The following is a 9,653-nucleotide window of genomic DNA, read 5'->3' as shown; positions in this document are numbered from 1 at the left end:
TGGATGAAAAATAACGCTCAGACTGAAGGAAGACTATTTCTATTGGGAAGACACGCAGGCTTGAGTGAAGTTTGAGATGCCATTTATTTGATAGATGTAAAACGGGAGGTGATGTCTCTCTCTTTGGCGTAGGCCCCGTCCGGCAGTCCGAGGGAGTTGTACCCAGAACCCTCATGTCCTGCCGGAGATAGGAGGCAGGGGCAAGGAGCCTACCCCCCTGCGGGACAGGGCTCAACTGGTGGTGGTGGGGAGGTGGAGGTTGCAGTGTTAGCACACCGAAACAGCAATATGATCGATTGTGAGTGGACTTATAAAGCATTGGCTTACGTGCGATTGGCTAGGAATTACCCAGCTAATGATGTGATGATGTACACCTGCTGGTCTTCCCGCTAGAACTACGCTCCACTTCCATAGATCTGCTTTGTTCTATTAATGCTTAAACACTATAAAGTCTCTTGGGAGATTTCGGTCATCAAAATGATTCACTGACTCGCTCATAGCACATAAGATGGTGATTTGTCGCCACCTAGTGACATTTCCTGAAGGGGGTCACTGAACTAATCAGTTCATAAAATTGAACAAATTTGTGAAACAGAAGCAAGCCTCACCAAAATACTCTTTATTTTGGAATTGGTGCTTTTAGCTTAATCTTTAAAAATATCCCTAGAACAAATGTTAATGGACCAATCTTACCTTTTTCACCCCTCATGAGTTTGCATCCCTGTAATTTGTTGTGGCATTGCAAGTACAAATCTACAAATGTTCATTACCCATTTAGTGCTCTTGGCACCGGTGACCTCACACATCGTAGCCTACCTATGTGACTTTTTAATAATAACTTTTTTAAATTTATTAAAAGCATTGCCGAATTTCTGAATTTCAGAACATTACAAGTAAACACGCTACTAAGATCGACAGAAAACATGGACAAGTTCTTGAAAAGTAAAAATATTGACGATGGTTAGCCTATGTGGTATAGTAGTGTGCTGTATAATGTTTTAGTCGTAAAAAGTGTGCCGTGGCAGAAAAAAGTTTGGGAAACACTGGTCTAAAGTGAACATGAACAGCGAAGAAAAAGTGGATTTATATTAAAATGTCGGACTTGTAAGTGTAAATGTAAGCTAATAAACAGACCTGCTGCTGTCTAGTGTGTCATTATAATAATCAAACAACCATAACAAGAAAACAAGAAAACACTCACTGCTCTTGACTGGGCAACTTTAGTAGCTTTAACAAGTATTAATGTATTATAATCATACAGTGAAGACCAGTAGTTTTATGTTGCATTTCATTCCGAATATTTACTTTACTGCTGTTAAACCTTTTAAAGCTGTTACAAAAAGCACAGAATTTTCTTAATTTGTATTTTTTATTTTTTAGTCTATTTCTATTCATTGTTGTTTTTTTTTGTTATTTTAATTCTGTTTGTTTACTAGTATTGAATAATTACTTAAGTACTTGAAACCATTCGTCCATAATTATCATTTTAATTAGTGTTATTATTTGTTGTGGTATTGAAGCTGGTATTGAGAAGCATCAAATTTCACTACGGACTACTGAAATTTTGGTATTGTGATAATGTATAGCCTTTATTGTACATGCAGATCTTGCTGCAATAACATGATGAAAAAGTAAATCTCATTCCATAGAAGTGTGAGCATTCCTGCTGTAAATTATGGTAAAGGAGGCTTTTATTATTTGACTACCATACATAGCATAATTATCATGTCAATAGCCTCCTCCCCTACCCAGTGCAGTTTACATTTCTGTCACGAGCATTGAGTTGATTGCACTATTATTTTGGGCATCGGTTGTAATTGTAGAAAAATACAGGACATAAACTTTGACGTGTTACTTGAGGATGTAACTTAAATGCCCCATTTTCTCTTTTGACATTTTCTCTTATTTTCTCTTTTTTTCTCTTATTCTCTTTTCATTTTCTCTTAGTTTCTCTTTTTAACTTTTTTACTCGGACAAGTGAATGACCAATTTGCTTAAACATTGCTTAATGTCGAGCCCTGGCTCAAATGTATGCTCTAGTTGATATTATGTTTTGACCATTAATGAACTGCATTAAACTCATTTACTAAGCTTTGTGGGTGTGACATTTTTCCGTGTCATCACCATTTATGATTTACATTTACATTTATGCATTTGGCAGACGCTTTTATCCAGGGGACAATCCCCCCAGAGCAACCTGGAGTTAAATGCCTTGCTCAAGGACACAATGGTGTTGGCTGTGGGGTTCGAACCAGTGTCCTTCTGATTACCAGATTACCAGTTATGTGCTTAGACCACTACACTGGTGTAGTGGTCTAAGAGTTTTGGGAATTTCTAAGCTTGGTCATTAACTTATACCAGTTAATACAGGTGTAAAACAAATTCTCCCAAGGGGTGTCTAAATATTTTCTTATAAAATATGTCAAAAAATGTATACATGCATGTTGCATTTAGTTATGTCAAATAAAAAAGTGATTATGCCTTATAAGAATTATGGTATTCGTACCGAGAGGTATCCTGCCATTCACAAGAGGGAGATCTCAGGTCTTCTCAAAATTGTACAGAAGACCTCTGCAGAAACAAAGGTAAAAACTGCAACATGACAAGAACAGCACAGTATAAAAATACAATACAGCAGCATTGAAGCTATACTGTATTGACTGTAGTTTACGGCTTAACCACTAGATGTCACTCTTGCCACACTGGAGTTCACAGATCAGACGAACTGCTTGTGTGGCTCCATTGCATAAATCTCAGTGTATATAAATACAGAATCCCATAAAAATGTGAATGGATCATATCAGTAGTTGTCATATGTTCATAAAAATATCCATCCATCCATCCATCCATCCATCCATCCATCCATCCATCCATCCATCTATCTATCTATCTATCTATCTATCTATCTATCTATCTATCTATCTATCTATCTATCTATCTATCTATCTATCTATCTATCTATCTTACCTACCTACCTACCCTAAACTGTAATATCTATAATGTCTTAGAGTCATAACTGTGTAGTTTGATCAAATACGATTGTGAATTGTGTTTAAAAATAAGTAATTAAATATTAATTGTATTTATAACCCCAGTGAGCAAGCCGAAGGTGACTGTGACAAGGAACACAAAACTCCATAAGATGTTGGTTAATGGAGAAAAATAACCTTAAGAGAAACCAGACTCACTGTGTGGGCCAGTTACCCTCTGACTAACATCATGAATATAATGCCAATGTCTGTCTGCCTGTCTTTCTGTCATTTTTAAACCATTCCTGTCTCTGATCAAGTTCAGATGTTAAATTGGTTCAAACAGTGTATGAACATGCTTCAGCATGAACATGCTTACTAGATGAGAGACAGTTTATTTCCTTTAGGCACTAAGGTACCCGTAGCTGCTCTAATGAGAGGATCTTTGCTATATAAACACACTCTGATTTCCAATAAGGACTGTATAGGGGAGATGGACAGCTCCTAGTCATTAGGGAGGATTCAGGTTTGAGCTTTTTCAACACCTACTCCTCCTTTCTCTTTCGCTATCTCACTCCTGTGATCTATCATTCATGGCCTTCATTTAAAATTGCGTAAAATATTTAAAATTGGTTGGATTTCTTCAGTGGGCTTCAGCGGTGACCTCCCCTCAGTGCCTGAATCATGGGAGAATAATATGCGGCAGAGGAAGAGAACAAGAGAGAAAAACAGGGCAGAGAGTAAAGGTGAAAGGGAGAGAGAGAAGGAAAAAAAAAGGAAGAGCAGTGGCACTGTTACTTATCATTGAACATACTGTAGGCATGTTTCTACTTTCAAAAGCAATGTAGCAGTAATAACGTTGAGTGTTGGCAATGGCATCTACAGTCTATGCCTAAATCTTAAGAATATCTATTTGCTTTTGCCAAACCCATTGCAAAGAAAAATTACAAAAATTATTGCATTAATATCCAAATAGTCATATCAGCAATGAGAGTAAATGGAGAACAAATGAAGACTTTTGCTTAACTCTCAGATTCCTCTTAGACAAAGTTCATCCTCTCTGCAGTAATCTCACATGTGTCTCATCTAGAGTTTCAGAAGCGATCTCAACAATGTCGGTCAATAGACAGGGATTTTCAATTAGTGACAGATAGATATTGGCCGATGTTTGGCCATATTGAGATTATCGTGTTGGCGGATAACTGTGCCTGCTTGTCCGATTCCCTTTTGCGTCAGTTCCATAATTGATCACCAGCATTTTTAATGGAAAAGAAACATTTTCTTTTTTAACATATTTTAAGTGAATTTTGAGTAAAATAAGTGTTCATTTAATTTCTGCAATTTTGTGTAAATCGCCTAATTATATGATACACATATTGGTAGTTATATCAGCCATCAGCTCCTTGACTTTCTTCATATTAGTTTCAGCTTTGGACATTGAAATATCTATATCGGTCGACCACTTATTTCATGAATTTAAACAATGCCACTTTAAACAATCAAATTCTTCCAAGAGCTAATGATCCACATTCATTTCATAGCACTATGTTCTTACTCTGTCAACCAAAAAGTGACAAGACCTTATATCATTGACAAACATCTAAGTAAAACGCTATTAAAAGGAAGCATTTTCCCCATTTTATTTAGCTTTGCTGTAGGAAGTTACAGTGATATCAGTTTAGTAGAAGACACAGATTGAAATTTTCCTGCTAATTGAAAACCTGGTGACGATACCGTGAGGTGGAAAAACATATAATTAATACCCGTGAGAATCTGTCCAATGAAAAGGAGATTCGCTCAGCCACTGCTTAAACATATCGAACACAAAGGCCCTGGTACATGGACACTGTAAACGTGCACTGGATTGCCATTCAATGAGTCTGGAAGTAAGAGATAGCTGGGCTACATGGGAATATTTTGATATTCCCTTACCTGAAACATGTACATTACATATGTACATTAACCAAAATTAAGGACCAGGGGAAAACATAGGAGGGCAAGAAAGAACAGAAAGAAGCAGTAAAGGAGGAAAGCAAAGAATAATCACTGATGTTCGGCATTGACTTATGATGAACAGAATGTAAAAGAAATGATGCCAGATAGTAACAAATCCAAGAAAAGTTTATTATGAATATGGCACCTGTAAGATGGTAAAAAAAATTGTGTTACAGAAAGACAACCATGTATGACATGTCGCTTTAACTGATGAAAACCTACAAAAGTATAAAATAACCCTGTTGTAAAATGAAGTATGTACATTTTTGAATTGCAGCATTATTCATGGTAAATGAACAAAAACGGTGTTTTCAAAATAAAAAAATAAGCCAGGCACTCAAAGTTAGCTTCAGTTAGTTAAGTTTTTTGTCTTTTCTTCTGAAAACAAAAAACAAAATAAAAATGTACCATAGTTTTCTCTTTTAATATTTTAATTTGTTTGTATTTAGAATTTATAACACTGTTAACACTGATATTAAGAGAATCCCCTTTCTCCCATATTCTTCTACTTGGCACCAAGTTCCTCATAAAAGAATCTGAATAATTGTACAAGAAATAGTTAAAAACACAGACACAGTCTTCACAGGTAATGAAGTGATTTCTCATATTGTAATTTTAAACACTATTTATCTGACAGCAGCTGAGATTAGTTTAAGATTAAATCACCAGCAATCATTTTGACACAACACAGATACATTGAGACAGCTCGCCCGGCTGTTCGGTTAGTAACATATGGGTGTATTTCCTTGTCCACAGTGTCTGTTTTGGGAGCTGCCCCCAAACCCCCCACCTCAAACGTCTCTGATCTACGTACAAAATGCTAAAATCTAAGATCCCGTTAACCTGCAGCGGTGACGCCAAGCTCTCCTGCAACCGTTCCAACAGCAAGTCCTGTTATCGTTTTAAAAACATATTAATATCATCACCTGGGTTTGAGTAACAACACATCTTCACAGAAACCACAGACACAAGTTTCCTGATGTTGGGGGGAAGCCTGATTCAGGTAAAAAGACGAAGGCTCCCCATTCCCTTTGCTGGACAGTCTAAAAAAAACAACAAAAAAAACACTAAACATCGACAAAGCCGTTGGACCAAACAAAATCAAGTAAACCAAACAATCAACTTAGTAAACATGCATTTCCAAAACACCTATAAAAATAGATTTTATAGTGCGAAATATTTTTTTCATCTCTTTAGAAATCTTTAAAACTGTTTATTGTCCTGAAATACTACCATAATCTTTTAATATTTCCTGTGAGTTGCAGGGTCCTTGAAGTCAACAGGTTTGGTGGAAACCAATGAAATACACCCAATGCACAAGAGAAGCACAAGGGACTCTGGGAATGTTTCACATCTGAGGCTTTTAAGGTTCCAGTCTAGTAAATGCTACTTCAGTTTGTTTTAATTCCTCATCATTTTTGAGCTGGAAACTCCAATCCCAGAATTCCTCAGTGGGAAAAAAATGGCTCCTTAAACCTTTGATCTAGTTCAGAGTCTTTTATCTCTGAGAAGAAGAGAGAGAGAGGTCTGTAGACTACACGACAGCAAAGCAATAGCAGAAAAAGAAGAAAGTAATACATACAAAAAAGAAGCAGCAAAAAAGGTGACACTACATTGGAAGGCCACCACACAAAATCCACTAACCTCCACTGGTTCACTAAGACTGCAAGGGGGGGTAGACGGGGAACAAATGTTTTCCCCGTCCAAGCCCGGACTAGCACAGAGAGGACAAAGGACAAAACAGCTACATTAGCTCCGTATATACTGCATATAGTAACACACAATTAAGTTGCTATGGAGACTGACAGCCAATGACACTTACACATTGTACAAGTTTACGGTTATCACGCTGCGTAATAGATGACTCAATGGACGGCTGCCAAATAATGAAGTGACAGTTTTCTTCCGTTTTATTACTTCATAATTTTTTTTTTTTTAAACATCAAATCACAGTGTTTTAACACCAAACTGTGAGTAAATATTTTTGGCAACAGTGGATAAAAATTAGGAATGTGGATTTTGAAAACATTTTTTGATTGAAAATGCATGTCTTTATTACAATCTTTGCTTGATATGTGATTTTTCAGAGAGAGTAAAGGGAAAGGGATGAAGGGGAATCGATTTTGGGAAAGACACCAGGCTTGTAAGCTAAAGAGGGAGTGTAAACGTTGAAAACAAAAATTAATAATAATTTAAAAAAATCCCCTAAGCAATTAGGGATAGTTTTGACCAAAGCCTGTTGGAGTTTAACATTCATGTTCAAGTGATGCAAAATTAGCCTCAGTTGCACTGAGAGATAGAAAGTAATTCTGTTAAATGTAAAAAAACAAAACAAACAAACAAAAAAAAACCAAACAAACAAACAAAAAAATCGTTTTTCATATCCCTTTACTGACTCAATTAGTTTGAGCGAAAATACCCTCCTGCACTCACTGGTAAGTGATTAAACAATAATCAAAGAAAAACTAAAAAAATCTGTTAAAGGTTTGACTTTTTTGTTAAAAGCTCACAAGCCGCCATTTGTCTGGAGTTCCAGAACGGTACCTACATCAGCCAGCTGAGTGAGGGTAACTTAATGATAGCACCATGGATCTGCAAACAGAAGATGGAACTGGAAAAATCTCACTGACCTGTTCCATGTCCTGGGATTTTGAAGTATCATTCTATTCACAGGTCGATACCCGGCTAAAATTGCTTTTTTTTAATGCATGATTTGCAAGTTAAGTTTGAGCTATAAAAAACGAAGAAAAAGTATTATTTCTAAAATACTATTTCCCCTTTAGAAATGACCTTAAAACCCTTTGAACAAGATCAAATAGGGTAACATCCTTTTGTCTGGAACAATCTCGATCACATCAAGATACCATTAGAAACACAAACAGATCCTTTTCTTAATAATCTTCTTTTCAAATACCTTTAAGACATCCTCATGAGGATGTTACATACTCTGGTCAAATATCTCACCATAGAGAAATCACGCTACAGTGCTACGAATTCCCTGTGGCTCTGAAGGAACTCTTTACAATAGAGATGAGTCTGTTTAGAGAAACCGTCATCAAGAACTTGTGAGAGAGAAGAAAGAGCAAGTAGAAGAGATAGAAAGTCACAGGAAGAGAAACCATTAATTTCAGTTACACAAGCTCAATTGCTCAAAATTCAAAGTGCTAGAACATCTTGCTTTTCCCCAACTTTGATACAGTCTTTTACCTCATAAGAGTCTTTTGAACACAGTTGAACACAGTAATATGGTCTCGATGTTTTGCTTCAATCCTCCTTGCGCTCCAGAGTCTGTGTGTTGTGAATGCCATTGCTGTAAACGGAGAATGGAAGCGTGGAGAAGAGTCCTTCTGCCGTGGTGAAGACGTTAGCAGATGGCATCTGCGTGAGCCCAGCTCCGCTGACTGTGCCCCCAAATGGGGTGGACATGTTGAGCCGGTGCACATGGTGGTAAAGCATCTCCATGGGTGTTTTTGGGTCTATACCGAAACCTGGCCCGTTGACATCCACAAAGTTCACAGCAGCATGGGCGTTAGGCAGGAGGTTGCCCTGCATGGCCAGGCTGACGTCTGCTGGGGCATATCGGATTGTTCCAGTGGTGTAGACTCGCGGGGAGGCTGTGCTGGGGGCAGCAAGTGTGCCTGTGACTCTGTGCACCAACGGAAGTACCACGTTACCCGCTTGTAACCTTTGCAGGGCTTCAAGGTCACTACTGTACAGCAGGGAACCAGAGGAGGTGGGCGTACCCTGCTGCTTGTCCCGTGGTGAGGCAGAGAGAGGTGGGGATAGGGGGTCTGCGGTGGTGGAGCTGGAAGAATGAGCCAGGCTTCCCAGAGTTGCACTGGACACAGTGGTTGGGGTGTTGTTGGTGCTGCTACTGTTGCCATTGAAATTGGGCTTTCTATTGCCTCCTCCACCCTCGGCCCCAGGTGGAGTGAGGACAGAGTCAGGAATGGACACCTGCAGGCCAGCAGGCTGGGGGGAAGGGAATGTGTTGTGGGGTTTTGTCATGCTGTAGGGGGACTCATTGTGAGAGATCTCTCGGTTGGGTGGGTAGTTCCAGATGCTGCTGTCGTTATCAAAGTTTATAGGCTCTGACATCTCAGTCTTGATCTTGAGCATGGAGGAACTGGTTGGGGAAGGTGGGAGCAGAAGGGGAGGCTGGTCTCCAAGGGCGGTGTCCAGGCTGCCAGGGCTGGGGGTGGCAGCGACTGAGGGAGACAGCCGCAGGCGTTGGCGACTCCCATCCCATTTCTGCTTTTTCCGCCTCTTCTTTCTTTTCTGGTGTTTACTCATTGCTGGCCCACTCAGCTCTTCTCCACTGTTGCAATCTTTCACAATCTCATCCTCTTCATTCATCTCATCCTCCTCGGAGGAGGAAGAGGAAGGCGAGTCCTGCAGTTCATCTACCTCCCCGTCACCATAGCGCTCTATCTTTATGTGTAGGCCACCCAAACGCACCAGGCGTCCCTCCTTGTGGTCAGCATCACAGTCGGACGGTTCCAGGCTATCCTCGCTGTCCTGACTCTCTGGATTGCTGGAACTGTCTCCTTCCTCCTGTCGTCTCATCTCCTGCTCTGGCGGCCTCTCCGTCTGTTTCTTACTGTCCGACTCGGGGTTCTCGCTGTTCTCGGATGACTGGTTCCCCTTCCCATCTGACTTTTCATTGTCTTCTGGGAGAAACACAAAGGT

The 9,653-nt window shown here is 39.3% G+C and overlaps 1 protein-coding gene across 2 annotated transcripts in view; it reads right to left on the bottom strand.

Moving 5' to 3' along the window:
• Positions 1-4,740: 4,740 nt before the first annotated feature.
• Positions 4,741-9,653, bottom strand: part of LOC127662150 (neuronal PAS domain-containing protein 3-like) — a 354,219-nt gene continuing 349,306 nt past the window's right edge. Inside the window, exon 12 of one of the 2 annotated variants that reach the window (XM_052153191.1) lies at positions 4,741-9,634. In XM_052153191.1, coding sequence (XP_052009151.1) covers positions 8,229-9,634 — 1,406 coding nt within the window. In that variant the 3' untranslated portion in view covers positions 4,741-8,228. The remainder of the gene's footprint in view (positions 9,635-9,653) is intronic. The other variant, XM_052153192.1, reaches the window with a different exon arrangement.

Source organism: Xyrauchen texanus, chromosome 22, assembly GCF_025860055.1.
Source record: "Xyrauchen texanus isolate HMW12.3.18 chromosome 22, RBS_HiC_50CHRs, whole genome shotgun sequence".
NCBI lineage: Eukaryota > Metazoa > Chordata > Actinopteri > Cypriniformes > Catostomidae > Xyrauchen > Xyrauchen texanus.
Note: the sequence above shows the minus strand (reverse complement) of the source record. Positions and strands in the feature narration are given on the sequence as shown.